A 23,324-nucleotide genomic window follows, 5' to 3' on the forward strand; every position below is an offset into this window, starting at 1 on the left:
CATCAATTTTATACACATCAGTGTATACATGTCAATCCCAATCGCCCAATTCAGCACACCGCCACCACCACCCACTGCTTTCCCCCCTTGGTGTCCATACGTTTGTTCTCTACATCTGTGTCTCATTTTCTGCCCTGCAAACTGGTTCATCTGTACCATTTTTCTAGGTTCCACATATATGCGTTAATATACAATATTTGTTTTTCTCTTTCTGACTTATGTCACTCTGTATGACAGTCTCCAGATCCACCCACATCTCTACAAATGACCTAATTTCATTCCTTTTTATGGCTGAGTAATATTCCATTGTGTATATGTACCACATCTTCTTTATCCATTCATCTGTCGATGGACATTTAGGTTGCTTCCATGACCTGTCTATTGTAAATAGTGCTGCAATGAACACTGGGGCGCATGTGTCTTTTTGAATTATGGTTTTCTCTGGGTACATGCCCAGTAGTGTGATTGCTGGATCATATGGTAATTCTATTTTTAGTTTTTTAAGTAACCTCCATACTGTTCTCCATAGTGGCTGTATCAATTTACATTCCCACCAACAGTGCAAGAGGGTTCCCTTTTCTCCACACCCTCTCTAGCATTTGTTGTTTGTAGATTTTCTGATGATGGACATTCTAACTGGTGTGAAGTGATACTTCATTGTAGTTTTGATTTGCATTTCTCTAATAATTAGTGATGTTGAGCAGCTTTTCATGTGCTTCTTGGCCATCTGTATGTCTTCTTTGGAGAAATGTCTATTTAGGTCTTCTGCCCATTTTTGGATTGGGTTCTTTGTTTTTTTAATATTGAGCTGCATGAGTTGTTTATATATTTTGGAGATTAATCCTTTGTCCGTTGATTCATTTGCAAATATTTTCTCCCATTCTGAGGGTTGTCTTTTTGTCTTGTGTATAGTTTCCTTTGCTGTGTAAAAGCTTTGAAGTTCCATTAGGTCCCATTTGTTTATTTTTGTTTTTAGTTCCATTACTCTAGGAGGTGAATCAAAAAAGATCTTGCTGTGATTTATGTCAAAGAGTGTTCTTCCTGTGTTTTCCTCTAAGAGTTTTATAGTGTCCGGTCTTACAGTTAGGTCTCGAGTCCATTTTGAGTTTATTTTTGTGTCTGGTGTTAGGGAGTGTTTTAATTTCATTCTTTTACATGTAGCTGTCCAGTTTTCCCAGCACCACTTATTGAAGAGACTGGCTTTTCTCCATTGTATATCCTTGCCTCCTTTGTCATAGATTAGTTGACCATAGGTGTGTGGGTTTATCTGTGGGTGTTCTATCTTGTTCCATTGATCTGTGTTTCTGTTTTTGTGCCAGTACCATATTGTCTTGATTACTGTAGCTTTATAATGTAGTCTGAAGTCAGGGAGTCTGATTCCTCCAGCTCCGTTTTTATCCCTCAAGATTGTTTTGGCTATTCGGGGTCTTTCGTGTGTCCATACAAATTTTAAGGTTTTTTGTTCTAGTTCTGTAAAAAATGCCATTGGTAATTTGATAGGGATTGCATTTAATCTGTAGATTGCTTTGGGTACTATAGTCATTTTCACAGTATTGATTCTTCCAATCCAAGGACATGGTATATCTCTCCATCTGTTGGTATCATCTTTAATTTCTTTCATCAGTGTCTTATAGTTTTCTGCATACAGGTCTTTTGTCTCCCTAGGTAGATTTATTCCTAGGTATTTTATTCTTTTTGTTGCAGTGGTGAATGGGATTGTTTCATTAATTTCTCTTTCAGATTTTTCATCATTAGTGTATAGGAATGCAAGAGATTTCTGTGCATTAATTTTGTATCCTGCAACTTTACCAAATTCATTGATTAGCTCTAGTAGTTTTCTGATGGCATCTTTAGGATTCTCTATGTATAGTATCATGTCATTTGCAGACAGTGGTAGTTTTACTTCTTCTTTTCCAATTTGTATTCCTTTTATTTGTTTTTCTTCTCTGATTGCTGTGGCTAGGACTTCCAAAACTATGTTGAATAATAGTGGTGAGAGTGGACATCCTTGTGTTGTTCCTGATCTTAGAGGAAATGCTTTCAGTTTTTCACCATTGAGAATGATGTTTGCTGTGGGTTTGTCATATATGGCCTTTATTATGTTGAGGTAGGTTCCCTCTATGCCCACTTTCTGGAGAGTTTTTATCATAAATGGGTGTTGAATATTGTCAAAAGCTTTCTCTGCCATCTATTGAGATGATCATATGGTTTTTATTCTTCAATTTGTTAATATGGTGTATCACATTGATCGATTTGCATATATTGAAGAATCCTTGCATCCCTGGGATAAGTCCCACTTGAACATGGTGTACGATCCTTTCAATGTGTTGTTGGATTCTGTGTGCTAGTATTTTGTTGAGTATTTTTGCATCTATATTCATCAATGATATCGGTCTGTAGTTTTCTTTTTTTGTAGTATCTTTGTCTGGTTTTGGTATCAGGCTGATGGTGGCCTCATAGAATGAGTTTGGGTGTGTTCCTTCCTCTGCAGTTTTTTGGAAGAGTTTGAGAAGGATGGGTGTTAGCTCTTCTCTAAATGTTTCATAGAATTCACCTGTGAAGCTATCTGGTCCTGGACTTTTGTTGGAAGATTGTTAATCACAGTTTCAATTTCAGTGCTTGTGATTGGTCTGTTCATATTTTCTGTTTCTTCCTGGTTCAGTCTTGGAAGGTTATACCTTTCTAAGAATTTGTCCATTTCTTCCAGGTTGTCCGCTTTATTGGCATAGAGTTGTTTGTAGTAGTCTCTCAGGATGCTTTGTAATTCTGTGGTGTCTGTTGTAACTTCTGCTGTTTCATTTCTAATTTTATTGATTTGAGTCATCTCCCTCTTTTTCTTGATGAGTCTGGCTAATGGTTTATCAATTTTGTTTATCTTCTCAAAGAACCAGCTTTTAGTTTTATTGATTTTTGCTGTTGTTTTCTTTGTTTCTATTTCATTTATTTCTGCTCTGATCTTTATGATTTCTTTCCTTCTGGTAACTTTGGGTTTTGTTTGTTCTTCTTTCTCTAGTTCCTTTAGGTGTAAGTTTAGATTGTTTATTTGAGATTTTTCTTGTTTCTTGAGGTAGGCTTGTATAGCTATAAACTTCCCTCTTAGAACTGCTTTTGCTGAATCCCATAGGTTTTGGATCATCGTGTTTTCATTGTCATTTGTCTCTAGGTATTTTTTGATTTCCTCTTTGATTTCTTCAGTGATCTCTTGGTTATTTAGTAACATACTGTTTAGCCTCCATTTGTTTGTGTTTTTTATGTTTTTTTCCCTGTAATTCATATCTAATCTCATAGCGTTGTGGTCAGAAAACATGCTTGATATGATTTCAGTTTTCTTAAATTTACTGAGGCTTGATTTGTGACCCAAGATGTGATCTGTCCTGGAGAATGTTCCATGTGCACTTGAGAAGAAAGTGTAATCTGCTGTTTTTGGATGGAATGTCCTATAAATATCAATTAAATCTCTCTGGTCTGTTGTGTCATTTAAAGCTTCTCTTTCCTTATTTATTTTCATTTTGGATGATCTGTCCATTTGTGTAAGTGAGGTGTTAAAAGTCCCCCACTATTATTGTGTTACTGTTGATTTCCTTTTTTATAGCTCTTAGCAGTTGCCTTATGTATTGAGGTGCTCCTATGTTGGGTGTATATATATTTATAATTGTTATATCTTCTTCTTGGATTGATCCCTTTATCATTATGTAGTGTCCTTCCTTGTCTCTTGTAACATTCTTTATTTTAAAGTCTGTTTTATCTGATATGAGTATTACTACTCCAGCTTTCTTTTGATTTCCATTTGCATGGAGTATCTTTTTCCAACCCCTCATTTTCAGTCTGAATGTGTCCCTACGTCTGAAGTGGTTCTCTTGTAGACAGCATATATATGGGTCTTGTTTTTGTATCCATTCAGCAAGCCTGTGTCTTTTGGTTGGAGCATTTAATCCATTCACGTTTAAGGTAATTATCAATATGTATGTTCCTATGACCATTTTCTTAATTGTTTGGGGTTTGTTTTTATAGGTCCTTTTCTTCTCTTGTGTTTCCCACTTAGAGAAGTTCCTTTAGCATTTGTTGTGGAGCTGGTTTGGTGATGCTGAATTCTCTTAGCTTTTGCTTGTCTGTAAAGCTTTTGATTTCTCCATCGAATCTGAATGAGTCTTTGCCAGGTAGAGTAATCTTGGTTGTAGGTTCTTCCCTTTCATCACTTTCAGTGTATCATGCCATTCCCTTCTGGCTTGTAGAGCTTCTGCTGAGAAATCAGCTGTTAACCTTATGGGAGTTCCCTTGTATGTTATTTGTCATTTTTCCCTTGCTGCTTTCAATAATTTCTCTTTGTCTTTAATTTTTGCCAATTTGATTACTGTGTGTCTTGGTGTGTTTCTCCTTGGGTTTATCCTGTATGGGACTCTCTGCGTTTCCTGGACTTGGGTGGCTATTTCCTTTCCCATGTTAGGGAAGTTTTCGACTATAATCTCTTGAACTATTTTCTCTGGTCCTTTCTCTCTCTCTTCTCCTTCTGGGACCCCTATAATGTGAATGTTGTTGAGTTTAATGTTGTCCCAGAGGTCTCTTAGGCTGTCTTCATTTCTTTTCATTCTTTCTTCTTTATTCTGTTACACAGCAGTGAATTCCACCATTCTGTCTTCCAGGCCACTTACCCGTTCTTCTGCCTCAGTTATTCTGCTATTGATTCCTTCTAGTGTAGTTTTCATTTCAGTTATTGTATTGTTCATCTCTGTTTGTTTTTAATTCTTCTAGGTCTTTGTTAAACATTTCTTGCATCTTCTCAGTCTTTGCCTCCATTCTTTTTCCGAGGTCCTGGATCATCTTCACTATCATTATTCTGAAATCTTTTTCTGGAAGGTTGCCTATCTCTATTTCATTTAGTTGTTTTTCTGGGGTTTTATCTTGTTCCTTCATCTGGTACATAGCTCTCTGCCTTTTCATCTTGTCTCTCTTTCTGTGAATGTGGTTTTTGTTCCACAGGCTGCAGGATTGTAGTTCTTGCTTCTGCTGTCTGCCCTCTGGTGGATGAGGCTGTCTAAGAGGCTTATGCAAGTTTCCTGATGGGAGGGACTGGTGGTGTGTAGAGCTGACTCACTGATCTGTTCTTTGTCCCTGTAGTTTCTTTCGCCTTTGCACGAATATCATATAAATGGAATTGTGCAGTCATAACTTTTGAGTCTGGGTTCTTTTCAGTTAGGATAAGGTATTTGTGCATCAGCAGTTTGTTCCTTTTGTTGCAAACAGTATTCCATTCCCCAGTTTAGGAATATATTCTTTGTTTCTTATCTTAGTGAAAGATGAGGCAAAATATTGTGGAGATCTTTTTTCCCCCTAATATTAATAAGTGCTTGAAACAGTCATTCTCTCCACCTTGGATAAAACCACTAATAGGCATTATCTTATTATTAAGTATTGCTTTTTAAATTTTTTCAACTGCAGAATCAAATGGCTATTTAACAAGGGAGGGGATTGCAGAAATTTTGAAATGTGTCAGTTTGTTTTATGGGATATTGACTTCCTAAAGGTCATACACTTTGCATATTGGATGCTGTATACATTAATGTCTCTTATCTAGCATTTATTCTGAAATTAAGTGATGCTTACATATCAGTTTTAGAAATAAAATGTATGTATTTGTGACCTTTAGAACAGAATATTAAGTAGAAAACTTACATTGATTAAGTAAACATTTACTAAACAGCTTCAGTTCCTGGTAGATGGGGGATTGTGTGTATGTGTTAGGCAGAGGGCATTGATAAAGATACCAAGAGTTGAGGTGATGTCTTATGGTGGTTTCGATTTTTTCCCTGGTGATTAGTGATGTTGAGCACCTTTTCATGTACTTCCTGGCCATCTTTATGTCTTTGGAAAAATGTGTATTCAGAGCCTCTGCTCATTTTTTAATTGAATTTTTTTTGTTGTTACTGAGTTGTATGTGAGTGAGTTCTTTACATATTTTGGATATGTACCTTATCACCTACCTGATTTGCAAACATTTTCTCCCATTCAATAGATTGCCTTTTCATTTTGTTGATGGTTTCCTTTGCTGTGCAGAAGTGTTTTCATTTGATGTAGTTCCACTTACTTATTTTTGCTTTTGTTGCTTTTGTTTTTTGGAGTCAGATCCAAAAAATCATCACCAAGACCTATGTTGAAGAGCTTACCATCTGTGTTTTCTTTTAGGAGATTTGCGATTTCATATCTTCCATTCAAGTCTTTAATCCATTTTTTGAGTTAATTTCCTTATGCTATAAGATAGTGGTCCAGTGTCATTCTTCTGTACGTGGCTGTCCACTTTTCCCAAAACCATTTATTAAAAGAGATTGTCCTTTCCCATTGTACAGTTGACCCTTGAATAGCATGGGTTTGAACTGCACAGGTCCACTTAGGGGTGGATTTTTTCAGTAAATATGTGCTATAGTACTACACGATCCATGGTTGGTTGAATCCACCAATGCAGAACCGTGGATTTGGAGGGCTGACTATAAAATTATATGCAGATTTTCCATTGTGCAGAGGGTCAGCACCCCTAACCCCCAAGGTGTTCAAGGGTCAACTTTTTATTCTTGGCTCCTCTGACATAAATCAATTGACCATATATGCATTAGAATGTCAATTATCCAAAAGACAGAAGTAACAAGTGTTGGTGAGGACGTGAAGAAAAGGGAACCCTTGTGCACTATTGGGGGGAATGTAAATTGGTTCAGCCATTATGGAAATCAGTATGAAGATTCCTCATACTGATTTTTTAATTTAATTAAAAATTAAAGAACTACCATATGATCCATCAACTCCACTTCTGGGTATTTATCCAAAGGAATAAAAGATGTATGCAACCCCTTGTTCATTGCAGCATTATTTACAATAGCCAAGGCATAGAAGGAACCTAAGTGTTCATTGATGGATAAGTGAATAAAGAAAATGTGCACACATATATAAATACATAAATGGAATATTATTTAGCCATAAAAAAGGAGATTTTGCCACTTGCAACAACATGGATGGAGCTTGAAGGCATTAAGCTAAGTGAAATAAGTCAAACAGAGGAAGACAAATACCTTATGATCTCAATTATATGTGGAATCTAAAGAAAAAAACCCAAACTCATAGATAAAGAGAACAAATTGGTGGTTGCCAGAGGCAGGGTGGTGGGCAAAATGGGTGAAGGTGGTCAAAAGGTACAAACTTCTAGTTATAAAATAAATAAGTCCTGGGGATGTGATGTACAGCATGGTGACTATAATATTGTAATAGTACTTACTGCATATTTGAAAGTTGCTAAAAGAGTAGATCTTAAAAGTTCTCATCACAAAGGAAAATTGTAATGACGTGTGATGGATGTTAACTAGACTTATTATGGTGGTCATCTCACAGTATATATAAATACTGAATCATTATGTTGTACACTTGAAACAACAGGTATGTTGTTGTGACATAACAATGCTGTGTCAGTTATAGCTCAAAAAAAATGTCTTTCAGTTTCACCATCATCACAAGTACATTCATGGTTCCATGATGTGACATGCAATGAGTTGTCCTTATAAAATCAAATGATGTAAAAATTTTCCTTCTTTACAAGTTGTTTTTGTCAATCAGTTATGAGGAGTCTAAAAAATAAACATTATAAATATATGCAAACAGTATGTCAGAGGTCTAAAGTTCTGTATCTTTAGGAAAAAGAAAATAATAGCACATCTGATCAGGACCAAAATATTCTATGGAGATCAATAAAAATTGCTTAGAAGTTTTTCGCTTTGCTTCTTTCAGAAAACCCTAAAGTTTTGAGATGTAGTATTTTCCTTGGAGAATTGTACCATAAAGAATGGGGAAAAAATACAACATTTCATAAAAATTTTAAGGGATAATCATTTTTCAAAACCTGATAAAGTAGGTGATATTTCTTAGGTAGAATAGGGTTGGAGAAAAAATGATACTGTTAGTCCTTGCCCTTAAGGAGCACAGTCTAGAGAATCAGACACCCAATAGAAAGTTCATCACAGTCGTTGATGATGCTGTGATGGAAATAATCATCCTCTGTGGTAGCATATGGTGGTTGAGAGGCCAAGTAAGCATTTCCTTCCCAGAGGGGAGGCCTGAGCTGAGCCCTGAAGGACTTGGCCCGGGGGAGAGGAGGAAGGTGAAGCATCACTAGAGAATGTGGTGTATTCAGGGAATCCCAGAGGTCGTGCACGACTGGAATTACGGGGTACACGTCAGGGAGAAGTGGGAAAGGAAGCTGGAAAGATAGGGCATAAAGGGCTTGGCATGGATTTTATGCTGAAGGAAACTGGGCGCTTGAAAGAAAACAGGAAAGACCTAGGACTTTTTTGCCAGTGTGCTTACTATCCCTTGGTTGCTCTTACCCCCTCCCATTATTCTATCTAGATTTGAGGGGTGTAGGGGGAGAAATGGGGGCTGTTACTTTCTCCGTCAGGTTTATGAAACTTCTTATTGTTCCTGCCCTCCCTTTCTGACTCCCTGCCTCTCAGCCTCCCAGCCGGTGGGGAACCTGTTACGCCTAGTAAGATTGTCTGTAAATAAGATTGCATACAATCTGAGTGAGAGAGATGATGTTCAGCAACTGGGCCTTTATTATATCTAATCTACTTTGGCTGTTGAGATGATTTTTCTGTCAGTTTTTTTTCTTTTGGTGGCGGTATGGGTGGTGGTTCCTAGAATTTAGGTTATTGAGTGAGTTTTTTTCCCTACTAAGTAAGGTGTAACCATAAAATTGTTTTTGTGGAACTCGAAACATTAACATACAGCTAGTAGAGAGTTGCTGTTTGGTCTACATAGGCTGTCTCAAGGACATTGTACTTTGCTATGAGGCGAATGAAGGACTTCTACAAGTGGAAATCGGCTGTAAATTTAACAGTTTAGTCACCCTGGCTTTGGGGGATGAGCCAGTGTATGAGGGCAGAGGGTTAACTTGGAACATTTTCTGGCTCGCTGCTGGCCCGTGTAGTGACTCTGCGCAAACGACAGAACGGCGCTTCCCCCGGTGGCGTGGCCCCAGGAGGCCGGCAGATGGCGCTGCTGCCAGCTTCGCAGCCCTGCAGAGGCGCCTCTCTTGGCTAGTGGAGCAGGGGCTTAATTTAGCTCTTTCTTGGCCCCCTTGGCCAGGCACGGTCTAGAAAACTGTACTCAGCAGCTCTGGACGTTTTGGACTTATCGAGGGATGGAGGATTTGCTGTGTGCTTGCCTGACTGATCTTTGCTTACTGGGCAGGAACAGATTTTAAGGCAGAGCCTGTCAGCTCGCCCCACAGCAGGCCCCAGTTTTCATCATTGTGAACTTAGCTGCACACCTGTAGCTGATAGTTGTGCGGAGGATAATGGTAAGAGGTGGTGTGGCTCAATCTTGACTGTTAAAGAAGACCGTTCTCATCCTCTGTGTTCTTCATGTCTTTGCTGTTCATCCATTTAGTCGTCACGGGAAGAAAGGACAGAGATACATCAAATGTCAGTATGATTTTTAAATCTGTAGTTGTGGTCGTCAGAGAACAGGTAGAGATTACTGTTTCAAATAAAAGTTTTAAGCTGTCTGGTTGTTCTGACTCTTCCAAATTAACACTCAGAATATCCCCGCACCAAAAAAAGTCTCTTATAAGTCTCTTTTCCCCCCAAGATTGCTTCCTTACCTCCAGAAATAGTTGGCCATAATTATTACAGTAGACTGGAGTTGAAATCCTTGCCCTTGGGGGCATTATTTTAGTGCATAGGATAGTAACTGTGGTTCCTGAGGACAGGAGGCATCCATAAAGCTAAATAGTATAGTGTTTTTCCAAGGTAGAAAACTACGTAATATGTTTTATAGATTTGTCTACCCAATATGTACTATTTTGGTACATATTGAGTTAATTTTATGTGTTATTTTATGTTAAACTATTTTAAATCCTCAGTTGCATTAGCCGTATTTCATGTGCTCAGTAGCCATGTGTGGTAGTGGCTGCCATATTGGACAGTGCAGACAGAGAACATTTGTATCATCACAGAAAGTTCTGTTGCTCAGTGCGGCTTCAAGGTGGTGTTGGAGGTGGAGTGTCTTAGCATCATTTGCATATGGCCACCTATTTTCCTGTTTTCAGTATGATAACTAAGCCAGAAAGACATACTGTTTACCTCGTCCAGAGAATAACCTCCAGAATTCCAGGGAGTGGGGTGGCGGCAGAGTGGAGTTCAGGAGGGGATCTAGGGACCTAAATGCTTCTCAAACTAATTTCATTCATTCTTATTTGAACTCTCAGTAGCGTTTTGGTAGGGAGATAAATTAAATGTATGTATTCTGCCTCCCATCTTGACACAGGATCTGTGAGGTTCTTAAACCTTACATGTAAAAATGTCCCTGGAGTACTTGTCACTCTCATTTTACTTGTTGTGTGAACAGTATTGCTCAGAGGCACCAGTTGTAGTAACCAAAAGCCTAAATATTCTGTAGTCAGTAATTTTCTGATTCTCTTGGCCCTTGTGCAAGGCATGGTGTAAATAAAGAATAATTGTGAACCCATTTTTAAACTCCCCAACTCCTTTGATTAGCAGCTATGGTGGGTGTTTAAGAGTTGGTAGGTTGAGAAAGGACCTAATTAATGCCATTTTTTTTCTGCCAGGTGTTTGTAAATTTGAAACTATTTGTCTGCTATGCAGTATTCTACTTTCAAATGTTTCACTCTCAGCTTAGAAAAATAATTTTTTAAAAATTAATAATTTTCTGAGGCAAAACAATAGCTTTCATTCCTGTTTTCTCCAATGAGGATTGGGTTAAGTGTAGCTGGCATCAGTTATGGAGCCAGTCAGGCGTCCTGCTTGAGTTTGTTAGTATAGACATAGACCACTGTTTCTGAAGTTTTGTTGAAAGGTAGGCTGCTGTAAGTCATCACATTTCGTTTTTGGCCTGGTTCCGTTGTCTACAATAACTGAATCAGAAAACTTGAGCTTCTTTCAGAGATTACCACCCTTACTCTAGAAATGGAGAGAGTTGATGTTTTACCTTTAAAATACCCAGTGTTTCATAGTCTTTGTAGCTTTTACTTCCCCCTCTGTTTGTGAGTAGTAACTTTATTTAAAGAAGCGTACACTGGGTGAATGTTGAATATAAAGACAGTGCCTCCGTGTACAGTATGCATTTAATCTCTGAATCAGTGTTTTACACAAGCTCTGCCAGAGGAGACTCAGGTTTGAGATCCATTATGCTTCAGGAACAAGTTAAAACTGGTAGTCACCAGGGGCCTTCCCTGGTGGCGCAGTGGTTGAGAGTCCGCCTGCCGATGCAGGGGACATGGGTTCGTGCCCTGGTCCGGGAAGATCCCACATGCCCCGTAGCGGCTGGGCCCGTGAGCCATGGCCGCTGAGCCTGCACGTCCGGAGCCTGTGCTCCGCAACGGGAGAGGCCATGGCAGTGAGAGGCCCACGTACCGCAAACAAAACAAAACAAAACAAAAACAGGTAATCACGTAATCATTTAACAGCAACTATTTTAACATGGGGGTGGAGTTCTAAAAGCAACTGTTATTCTCCAGTGGTCACTGCTACAGAACAGAGAGAAACTGAAGTCGTGGATAACATATCTTTTTAAGGTAATCACAAGGCTCTTGTAATAGCAATCTATTTTTGCTCTCAAGATTTTCTTTCCCAACAGTGCAGCAGATTTTGGTCCTATTTCAGAGTATCCTTTAATGGTCTTTATTGTTAAAACTTTGCAGTTGAATATAAATAACTCTTTAGAAATAAATTTAAAATTGCAACTGAATTTGGTTTTGCTTTAAAAAAATAAACTTTGGATTTCTTGACAGCTGAGCAGTTAAAATGTTAATAATTAACATTTTAGAGAAATACTAAAAACTGAGACTTATGGGAGAGGACCTTTTCTATTAGGTAAAAAACACAGTGAACAAATGATTCTGAATATTAGTGTTACAACTGTTTTTAAGAGACTCATTGAAATGTCTCTGTGATAACAAATCCACAGAATTTAATACTCACAGGAATTCTTAACCATCATGATAGATGAACTGTATTTCAATATAATTGGCTTCTTTTTTAATGCTGTATCTTTTATTTTGATTGAAATACCATGTTGAGAAAGGACCCATAGGCTTTACCAGGAGTCTGTGGCCCCCAAAATGCTTTGACTTTGGGCCTATTAGTTTTTATAATGTACTCTATCACTACTGCTTCATTATAAAAGTTAAACTTGTAGGCAAAGAAGCAAAATAGCAATGAGCTAAGATTTTAATGTTTCTTGAAATTTTAGAGCAACAGTTTAGTGATTGTCACCTGGAGCTGATTGGAAATGCAGAATCTCAGACTCTACCCCAGATATTCTGAACCAGAATCTGCAAAATCTGCATTTTAACAGGATCCCCAGGTGATCCTACTGACCTGGTGCATGCCCCTAAGTAAATCAGTTGAAGGAACTCATTTACTCAGATGTTAAATGACACGCCCGAGGTGACACAGCTGGTTAGTGGGGAGGCTTGGGTGGAGCTGTTGCTCTCATAATTGTGGTGCTTTAATTTCAAGTTATCTGCCTTTAGCCTCTGAAAAGTTAATAAACTGTAGTTACTTAAGGATTAGTCTGTCTTTTTTCCATCCCACTAGTCCGTACCCCAGGCTTTCCTCTTCACCCCCCGAGTCAAAGGTGGAAGAAGAGCCTTGCTGGTGCCCGTGAGCCGGTGGAGGGGCAGTGGCCGAGGCGCCGGGCTGGAGGAGCCGTGTCCCCTGCCTTCCCAGTCTGCCCTCGCGGTTTTACTTTAGTCCAGCATTATGAAAATTATTATCAGGGGTCTAGGCACCAGTTGTTTAATCTTCTATATCAAGTGTATTCCAAGTATATACTAAGTAAATCAAGGTCTAACAAATTCAAGCATATTTTATTCATTACAATTGAATCTAATGTACATGTTGCCTCGTGCATGTTTTAAATTACTTTCAAGGGCAGAAGTTAGTATTACAGTGTTACTAGTCATAAAGAAATCGTACTTGTTTATTAACATTGAAGCCCCTAAAGCCACCACAGTGGGAAGATGAGAGAAAATGAGCATTTGGTGATATCAGTCGGCCTCCTGGTCACTGACCTGAACACTTGATTCTGTCTGCTTCCTCGCTGTCTTCCCTTCGCAGCCAGCGGCTGTGGAGCACAGGGGATGTCCTCACCACCTCCTCCTTGTACTGTGCCTGCCACGCCGGTGGAGGCCTCATGGCCCCGGCCTTGCTGACCGCAGTGGCCTCTAGGTGGTCTCCTTGCCCCAGTCTCCTCCTGTCCTGGCTCTCTCATGCATGGCTTCGTGTATTTTCCAAAAAATACCCAGTGCCTCCAGACTCCTGGGCCTGCCGTTGGTGGCCTCTCCCCCGAACCCAGTCCACATCCTGGTTTCCTCCTCTCATACCGGACGAACTGCGTTCTGTTTGTCAGGAACTGTCTTTTCATCCTTTCAGCCCCCTTATTCTGGAATGCTTTAAGTCACCTTCCAGGCGGAACTCTCCTTGGTTTACCCGCGTCCCCTCCCTGCCCCCAGTTTGATCTCTGCCTTCTTTAAACGCCCTTCTGTTGGAGTTTATCAGGGAATAATGAATGTCTTACCAAGTATTGAAGCACGTATGTGCTCCTTATCTTCTCCACTAATCAGTACACTTCCTTGAGGGTCTCATTTACCCTTGATTTCCTCAAGGCAACACAGAAGTGAACAAGACAGACATATAGTCTTAAGGAGCTTACTGCCCCTTTGGGGAGACAGTCATGTAATCTTGAAGGTAGGACATCGAGACTGTAAGTGCTATGGGCTAGAGGCATATGATCGCATGGAAGCGCGTGATAGTGGTTTTGACCCAAACAGCTTGTTTTCCAAGTGAGAGTTGACCTGAGGTGTAACGAGTGGATGAGGCACAGTGAGCAGAGGCCCCGAGCCGGGAGGGAGCCCGAATGCAGACGACTGACACGAGGCCGGTAGTGAGCTTCCTGAACTTCCGAGCGCGGGTGCTGGAAGGTAGGGCTGCAGAGGTGGGCGGGGCGGGATCTCTGCCTGTGCAGATCAGTGGAAAGCTGCCACTGAAGTGTTTTACGCACGGTGATGGGATTCCTGTTCCAGATCTGTGGCTGCAGTGCAGAGGATGAACTGTGGGGAGTGGAGGGGATCACAGGGCGCGTGAGCAGTCTGTTGTGTTTGGGATGACAAATTAAACGCCAAATATCAGTGGCCTAATAATAGAGTAAAGGTTTATCTCTATCGTGCAGTGCAGTGGGGTTGGGCAGCCCTCTTCTGTCTTGAGGTGTGTCTGCCACGGTCATCTTTGCAGGGGAAGGCAGAGCTTGAAGATCAGCTTTAAAGGGCCAGGCCTGGAAGTGCTTTCTGTCACGGTGCCCACCTCTCACCGAGCAGGGCTCAGTCTTGTGGCCCCAGCTGAGCTTGGGAGGAAGGCTGGAGAACGTGGTCTTCCTGGGTGCACGCATGTCCTCGACTCCCTCCCCTGCGGTGACTTGAGAGGTCACTGGCACAGTTCCGGTACTAGGCAGTGGTAGCTCGGGCTGGGAGAATGGCAACAGAAATGGGGAGAAATGAATATCTTGGAGAAAAACTTGGAAATTCAAAGGGCTAAGTGAGGTGAGGGTAGAGGATTGTTGAGGATATGTCTTAGGTTTGGGGCTTATATGAAACTGGGATGGTGGTGTGTACTGGGAAAGGAAGACTGCTGAGAAGGAGACCAACCTGCATATGATTTTGGACATGCTGAGCATCAGATCCCTTTGAAACATCCAGCTGCAGATGTTAGATAGGCAATTGGGTGTAAAGGCTGTGAGCTCAGGAAGGCAGAAGTCTGAACGATGTGCAAGTCATTTGGATTAGGTGATGGAAACCTCGAGCGTGGATACCTCGGGAGAATGCGGAGTCCTTCCTTTCCACCAACGCCGCCATCAGCATCTGCTTTCTGCCAGATTGCTCAACCGTTGCCTCTCTGACTTCACTGAACCTGTGGGGTCCTCGGATCCCTTTGCTGGTCCTTAGGGGATTCCCTTTGGAACTCCCCATCCTAGCTATTCTAAATCTTTACCCTCCCTCTTCCTATTTTAGATAGTCTTTCCTAAGACTGACTCCCCCGTCTGTGCCCTGCATCTCATCAGTCTCATTAGGATTCTGACTGTTGTTTGAGTGGTTAAGTATCCTCTGGAGCCAAATCACCTGAGTTCAAACCTCAGTTCTTCTGTCAGTTTCTGTGTGACCCTGGCCAAGTTACTTAATCTTTCTTTGCCTCAATTTCCCCATCTGTAGGATGCAAACAGTAATAGTAGCTAGCTCATAGAATGGTGATTTAGAAGCGTGTGACAATAGAAGTACTCAATATTAGTATTTTTTTCTTTTTCTTTAGGGTTTGGCTTTCTTTCTCATGTTCCTTCAAGCTCTTAAACTGTTAGTGTGGCCGCATCTCCCCAGTGGAAGACAACTTCCATGCATTGGAAGTCAGCGTTCAGTCCTCCCCTTCGCCATCAGCTGTCCCGTCTGCAGTACCTCAGTTCCCTGTGCATCCCCAGCCCACTGCCCTGGACTCCTGCCCATCCCTCTGTCTCCTGAAATGCTCAGAGGCCCAGTCGTCAAGCCCAGTGGTCCGTTTCCAGTCATTCTCGAGCTTTACAGTTTCTGGTATTGCCGACCTCCCTTCTGGAAATATTTTCCCTTGGCTTCCAGGATGGGCTTTTCCCCCTTCTTACTTTTTCTTCTTAGCCTTCTGATAATTTCTTCTTAATTCCACTGACTTGTTTCTCTTTTGCTACTTAATGTTGATATGCCTCCGTGGTATTGACTTTGGTCCAAAATACCGATTAAGTGGAGCCTTCCTATTAGACTTGTGCTGTCTCCAGTTACTAACTGGTCATCTCCACCGAGATGTCTTGCACATTCTTCAAGATTAACGTGTTGAACTGTGCCCCTCCTCTCCCTTCTGTTTATCCATCAGTCTTTCTAGTCACCAGTCTGGAGAATCCATGCAGGGTCCTCTGATGCTCTTCCTTCCTGTTTCACTCAGCTGTATTGGCTCTGCTTTGAAATGTCCTTGGATTTGTTTTTGTTTTCAGCAACGCTGCTGTAGTTCAGAGCTTTCTCTGGATATTGGCAGTTGCCTCCGAAGTGGTCTTCCTGCTTCCAGCGTCTTTACCAGTTTCTCCTTCACAGTCTTCGCTGTTAGTTTCCTCAAGCATAAATGTCTCTAATATTCCCCTCGTCAGAAACCTCCATATTCCTCATTTCAGATAGAAAAAAGCCAAAATTCCTCCTTACTGAGGCTTCTAAGGTGCCTGTAAGTTACAGCCAGATTTGGCTGAGGTTACTTACATTATGATTGCAGGATACACATTTACTTTGTTTTCAATTACTGATACATAATTAATTTAATTTCCAAGTCGGAATTGAGTGTTGTTTGAAATACTTCACTTAGATGTTGACAGGTACATTCAAATATTAATTGGTTGGATTCAGGGCTTCAAATGTTTCCTTCATGCTTTTAAAGATGGATTAGTCAAATGTGATTTACAAATCACCGTTATGGACTAGGGAGTTAGAGGAATTAGGGTCTGTTTCTAATTCCTTGTTAATTTTTGTCACTTTGAACATTTTATTCATCTCTATTCAAAAAATCAAAATAAAGATTCTTAACTTGCTTTCCATAGATGAACTGTGAAGATCAGAGAACAATACTACTCCTAAAGCAGTAAAAGAAGGTTTAAGGTAGTATTTTTTAAAAATGGGAAAGCGGTAAGATTGTGCAACTTTGGAGGTAGTTTTCTAGCCTTAATTTTCTATACATTCCTCTTTGTTAGAGTAAAATGTTCATTTAGGATTAGATTAGGTAGGATTGAAGTGGATTGTGATTAGATGTAGATTAGATTAGATGGGATTGAGGTGAGGTCTTTTAATGAATGAGATGATTAAGTGGCCCAGTTACCTTAATACTAGGTAACTGCTAGGATCTTTGTGTATTTTAAACCCCAGAATTCTTACATGCATTTTTTTTTTTTTTTTTTTTTTGCGGTACACAGGCCTCTCACTGTCGCGGCCTCTCCCGTTGCGGAGCGCAGGCTCAGCGGCCATGGCTCGCGGGCCCAGCTGCTCCGCGGCATGTGGGACCTTCCCGGACCGGGGCACGAACCCGCGTCCCCTGCATCGGCAGGCGGACTCCCACCCACTGCGCCACAAGGGAAGCCCCTTACATGCACTTTAAAGTAACAACTTATTGAGATATAATTCACATATCATAAAGTACAGTTCGCTGATTTTCAGTATGTTTCCAGAGTTTTGCATCCATCACCACTGTCAAATTCCAGAACATTCCATCACTCCAAAAAGATGCCCGTCCCATTAGTAGTCACTCTGCATTCCCTCTCCCACTCGACACTGGAAACCACTAATCTGCTTCCTGTCCATGTATTTGACTGTTTTGAACATTTCAGGGAATAGACTTGTGAGCAATGTGGCCTCGTATGTCTGGGCCTTTACTTAGCATGGTGCTTTTCAAGGTTCATGTGTCGTGTAGCGGGTATCAGCACCTCATTCTGTTATGGCTGAATAATATTCCATTGTATGGATATGCCACATTTTGTTATTCATCAGCTGATAAACATTGGGTTCTTTCTACTTTCTGGCGGTTAGAAATAATGCTGCTATGAACTTTCACGCACAGGTTTTTGTATGGACATACGTTTTCATTTCTCCTGTGTCTACACTGAGGAGTGGTGTTGCTGTGTGTTAACTCCATGCTTAATGTTTTGAGGAGCTGCAGGATGGCTTCCTGAAGCTGCTGCACCATTGTTGCAGTTCTTTCAGCAACATTTAAGGGCCCTAGTTTCTCAACAGCCTCACCAACATTAGTTTCTGTCCACAGCCATCCTGGTGGGTGTGAAGTAGTTTTTCATTGTGGTGTTGATGTGCACTTACCTAATGACTAATGGTGTTGAGCGTTTTCTCCAAGTGCTTCTTGACCGTATTTTTTAAATCTTCTTTGGATAAATGTCTATTCAAATTGCTTGCCCATTTTTAAATTGGGTTGTCTTTTTTATTGTTGTTATAAGGTTTCTTTATATATTCTGGATACAAGTTTCTTATTGGATATACGATTTGCAAATATTTTTTCCTAGTGTGCAGGTTATTTTTTCATCTCACAGGCATTTATATTTAATCAAATGATGTGATGTTAATTTTGGTTATCATTAACATTTAGGCATTGTTTAGTATTTAAATTCTATTAAGTTTATAATTCTTGCTTTAGAAAAGCTAACATGCAAACCAAAGTAGTTAATGAAGCATAAAAAATTATAAAGTTAATGGAAATGGCACATTCCTTAAAGAAGATGAAAAGATCAAAAAGTGATTTTAGATCTTTGGTTATCAAGATCTTATGTAACCACTTCTTCATTTTGGAATAACAAGTATAACATGGTAAAAGGTTATTTTCTGTAGTCAGTATAATGCTAAATTAAGCTATCCTCTTTGTTATAGCAGTAAATATTTATTTATTTTTAATCGAGATATAATCGACATATAACATTATGTAAGCTTAGGGTTTACAAGGTGTTGATTTTTGATTCATTTATATATTGCAATATGATTACCATCGTAGGTTGGCTAACACTTCTGTCACATCACATAATTATCATTTCTTTTCTTGTGGTGGGAACGATTAAGATCTAGTTTCCTAGCAATCTCATTTATTCTAATTTTAATTTAAAACTTGGAGATTTTATAAATGAAATTTTACAGGTATGTGACTGATATGTTACTGGATATTAATCATATAATTTTGACATGTGAGTAGAACAAAGACCTTTCAATTGTTTTATCAGTGAAGGATGTGCTGTAGGAGTGGAATTTTCCCAACCCAGCCACTCTGACCATCTATTATTTGTTATGAAAAGAATTTCGGGTATTATTGACACCCAAACTGGGCAGATGACTGCCCTTCTGAGCAACCTGTATAAGAAGAAACTAATCCAGCACCCCAGGAAGCACTGTTTTCCAGGTTTCAGGGTTGGAGGAGCTGCTGTAGCTGAATCTTCCCTTACTCCGGCATAATAGTGATGAATGGCTTAGATATGTAATCTTTTTAAAAGTTTAATGACTGAAATTAGTGTTTGCAGCTCAAATTTTCTAGTCTTCCTATTAGATGGTAAATATACCTTAAAAAATTGAAGTGTATGCCAGTCTGTAAACCAGAAGTTACGTAGTGTTTTGTATTTGGCATGATAAAAACTGTAAGCCTCCTTATGATTTTTTTCCCCTTCTCATTCTAGGCCTCAGGAGTGCAAGTTGCTGATGAAGTATGTCGCATTTTTTATGACATGAAAGTTCGGAAGTGCTCCACACCAGAAGAAATCAAGAAAAGAAAGAAAGCTGTCATTTTTTGTCTCAGTGCAGACAAAAAGTGCATCATTGTAGAAGAAGGCAAAGAGATCTTGGTTGGAGATATCGGTGTAACCATAACTGATCCTTTCAAGCATTTTGTGGGAATGCTTCCTGAAAAAGATTGTCGCTATGCTTTGTATGATGCAAGCTTCGAAACAAAGGAATCCAGAAAAGAGGAGTTGATGTTTTTTTTGTGGTAAGCATTGTTAGAAATATTGAACCTTTGTAAATCTCAGGGTTAATCTCTTATTGTTAGTTTAGCACCTCACCAGATTCTTCTCCAACGCGCCCTGCCAGGAACCAGCCTCCCGCTTCACTTGTGCCTCTGTGGCTTGCTGCCTTTGAAGTTGGTGCTGGCGTGGCCTCCAGCTGGAATTTGCTCTGCATTCACACTGTCCAGTAGGGTAGCTGCTAGCCTCTTGGGGCTGTTGAAATTAAAGTGTGAAGTTCAGTTTCTCAGTTGAATCACCATATTTCAAGTGCTCAGTAGCCACATGTGAGTAGTGGCTCCTTTTTAGGTAGCACAGCACCTATAAAGAACATCTCCTTCACTGCAGAAAGCTCTATTTATTGGACAGCGTTGTTGTAAATAGTGAAACTGTGCTATGAAGTGATTTACATGGCCTTAAAAGGCTGTGTAAATTAGTTATTCTGGTCTTTTCAAGTAAGTTCATATTTGAGATTAAGCTTAATTTAGAAGTCACCCTATATTCGTCATTTAATTGTATTGTATGTAGTACATTCCTTGATGTGGAATTCTTACACAGTGAGGATCTTCTTTGGCTTCCAAGGGGAAGGGGGAAGTGGTAACGGCCTCCGATGTGGGGGGAGTGAGTGTCCTCTGGACTCTGGCCTGAGCCGGGCAAGGCAAGGAGGGGCTTAACTCTCAGCTGTGTGCCACCAACAACGTGGGACCATGGGGCTGGGAAGTCAAAAGAGTTCAGGTCTCAGGGAGTGTAACCCTAGGCCACGGCTCAGTCCCTTGCAGCCCTGGCTGCACCTGGTGAGGTCAGATGCGCGTATTGGGCGCTCACTGTGGAAGGAGCCTGGCAGCCACAGACACAAGTGCATAAAGATAGTAGTGAGACTTAAAACCAAGCATGTTGAATGAAGGTGCATCGTTTAAACTTTTATTTCTGCTACATGCCAGGCATTGTGTTAGGGCTGGGAAAATAGCTGTGAAAAGAACAGCTAAAGCCCTGGCTCTTCTGGGCTTTACTCTTGAGTGGCAGATATGGCAGGTAAAGGTTTAAGCTTTTAAATTGGTTAATATTTCCTTCATTTGCACTATTTTTTATCCTGGATTTTTATCCTTTTTTTTTTCCGCTATGAAAATGATACATCCTTATTAAAGAACATTTGGAAAATAAAAGTAGAATGAAGAAGAGAAGATTCAGTGTTAGTGCAGTGTTTTATTTTTGCATTATTACTTTTTAAAAGAAAGATAAAACCTTATAGGGGTTTTCCATAACAGGCTCTGTTTAGGGCCCAGGGAACGGCTCTTACTTCAAGTATTTTGAAGAGCTGGTTAGAGTAGAATCAGAACAGCTAAAGCTTTTTTTGTCCCTGACCTATTTTGCATAAGAAAAGCACCCACTTAATTTTGTAGCTGGTGCATCTGAGGTCCTTGTTGTGGCTTTGCCTCCCTCCTTGCACCTCAGAGTTGTGAGGAATGTGCGCTGAGAGACCGAGAAACTGTCCTTCGCCTATCCCAAGAATAGACTCACACTTGGCTGTGTGGGCGGCAGACTAGGTGAGGGCCCCACCGGGCCACGGTGTTCATGACCGTGGAACGTCCTGGAAATACGGCAGCTAAATGGAATCGTGGTGGTGTGGAGTGCAGGCAGGCCTGAGGTTTGGTGTATAGTGAGAGATGATGCCTTCGTAGATGTGCAGTTTGAGTAGATGAGATTTTTCTGTGCATTGTTAGTATTTCTCTTACTTTCAGCGTTGCAGGTAAAGAACATGGTAAAGCGTATGCTGTGCTTCCAGTATTCATTCAAGACGGGGAGGCACTAAAAATTTTGTCAATATAAGATGATAGTTATATGAACAATTAAGGCATAACGATTGCTGAATTGCCATTAAGCTTAGAAAAAGAAATCCTTGTGACATGTTTCATTATGTTAGACTGAGATGGAAAACAAGTGCCTGAGGTCAGAATTTGCTGCCGGAACAGACGTGAATGAAGGGACCGGGTGGGCAGGGCCAGTAAGGGGACTTGGACTTTATATGCGTTCTTTTCCAGAAAACAACCTGAAGCAAAAATTGCTAGCATTTCTTAATTCTGGGTGACAGATACTTGACTTACAGATTATTCTCTGTACTCTTCTGTATTTTGAAACTTTTCCACCAGAAAGTATTTAAAAACCGCATACAAAGATGGTGGTTATTAGCCTGAACTCAAGCCTTTATTGATACAAATGAAAAACAGTTATTTTCAAGAAAACAGTTGGGTCATATACAGTGAATTATCCAGTGTTGTTTCTTTTATTCTAGCGCCATTAACTGATTTCTAATCATTGGTCCTCCACTTTTTTCCCACCTTGGTCAACCTGAGTTATTCGGTATACGCTCAGCCACCACGGTCCGAGGAGCGGAAATGGAAAAATTGTGTAGTTAGAGAGGCTCTCCCAGAAGATTCTGAGGACCCTCCCTGCCCACTGCTGCAGATGTTTAACAAGATGTAAATTGAACTTTCTCTAAACCACTGTTTTTCTTCTTTGGCGCTTCTGTATCTAGGGCTCCAGAACTAGCACCTCTGAAAAGTAAAATGATCTATGCGAGCTCCAAGGATGCAATCAAAAAGAAATTTCAAGGTAAGATCTAGTTGACTTCCAGGTATTCGGCAGTGTCGTGAGCCCTGGCATGGGGACCACCTTTTCTAAGAAGCACCTTACTCTCCTTGGAGGGCCCCAGCCACAGAGGAGGGCATCACTGCTTGTTTAGAGGAAAACCGTGGAGGCTGACCCGGCTTTCTGCACGTCTCTGCCTTGCGCAGGCCACCCTGGGCCGAAAGGCCTGTTTCGATATTCTGTTCCCTCGACGCTGTGTGTGTACTCCTGTTCAGTCTGGTGTGAAACTAGTTTGAGATGCTGTCAAGTTTCTCCCGTAGCAGGTGGGGACCAAGTGGTCATTCTAAGTGAAAAATTTGCTGTTGCCTCTGACTGTAGTTGACAGAACAAAGTTGCACAAAGGAAATGTTCATGAATGGGAAGGGCTGCTCTTGTCACTGGCTTTTCTTTGGAATGGTATGATTTTAGGTTATAGACTCATCTGTGTCCAAAGGAAAGTGGCCTCAGTCCTTGGGCTGGCCAGTTATATTTGACTTGCCGCTGGGTGATTGGGGTCCCGATGAGATGGCCTGGACGCACGTACCGTCTCCAGCCAGGAGGAGACGTTGGTATGATGGACAGAGCATGGGGCAAGTGCCCTTAGCCCGCTGAGAGCTAAGCTTGTCGTCTGAGTGCTGTGTGACCTGCACGGGCCGGGTTCTCCCAGCTGTGAACGGGAGGCGTGCAGTAGAAGAGGTGGCCCCCTACCTTCCTGCTGTGGCCGCTCCAGACAGCTGGGAGAGCCGTGGTCACAAGGGCTTGGCCTAGGGTCATTTTCATTTTGTTTGTTTTACTGTGACTGATTTTTATATTCTTGTAGTAGATCAGGTTTGCCCTAGGTTGTTTTACTTGGGAAAACAGAATTCTCGCTTCCTTTCCTGCGTCCTGCAGTCCTTGTCAGGCTCCTCGTGTGCTTGGTTTGGTGTCGGGCTGCCCCCTAGAAGTGTGTGCACTGGCCGGGGAACTGGTGTTTTGACGTGACCCCTTAGCTTCAGCACTGGCACAGGGCACCCCAGAGGGCGTCGGAGTGGATTCCTCCTCCTCGCTCTGTGGTGTGTTCCAGTAAAGGAGCTGCTCCGTGGACTTGATCTGCTGACCTGAAAGACCGTGTC

At 41.0% G+C, this 23,324-nt stretch overlaps 1 protein-coding gene across 1 annotated transcript in view; it reads left to right on the forward strand.

Moving 5' to 3' along the window:
• DSTN (destrin, actin depolymerizing factor) overlaps positions 1 to 23,324 on the forward strand; it is a 37,549-nt gene that overhangs the window by 11,945 nt on the left and 2,280 nt on the right. Inside the window, exons 2-3 of the mRNA XM_082645681.1 lie at positions 19,267 to 19,574; positions 22,121 to 22,197. Coding sequence (XP_082501807.1) covers positions 19,267 to 19,574; positions 22,121 to 22,197 — 385 coding nt within the window. The remainder of the gene's footprint in view (positions 1 to 19,266; positions 19,575 to 22,120; positions 22,198 to 23,324) is intronic.

The sequence above is a fragment of the Mesoplodon mirus genome, assembly GCF_964341445.2.
Source record: "Mesoplodon mirus genome assembly, chromosome: 15".
NCBI classification, from domain to species: Eukaryota; Metazoa; Chordata; class Mammalia; order Artiodactyla; family Ziphiidae; genus Mesoplodon; species Mesoplodon mirus.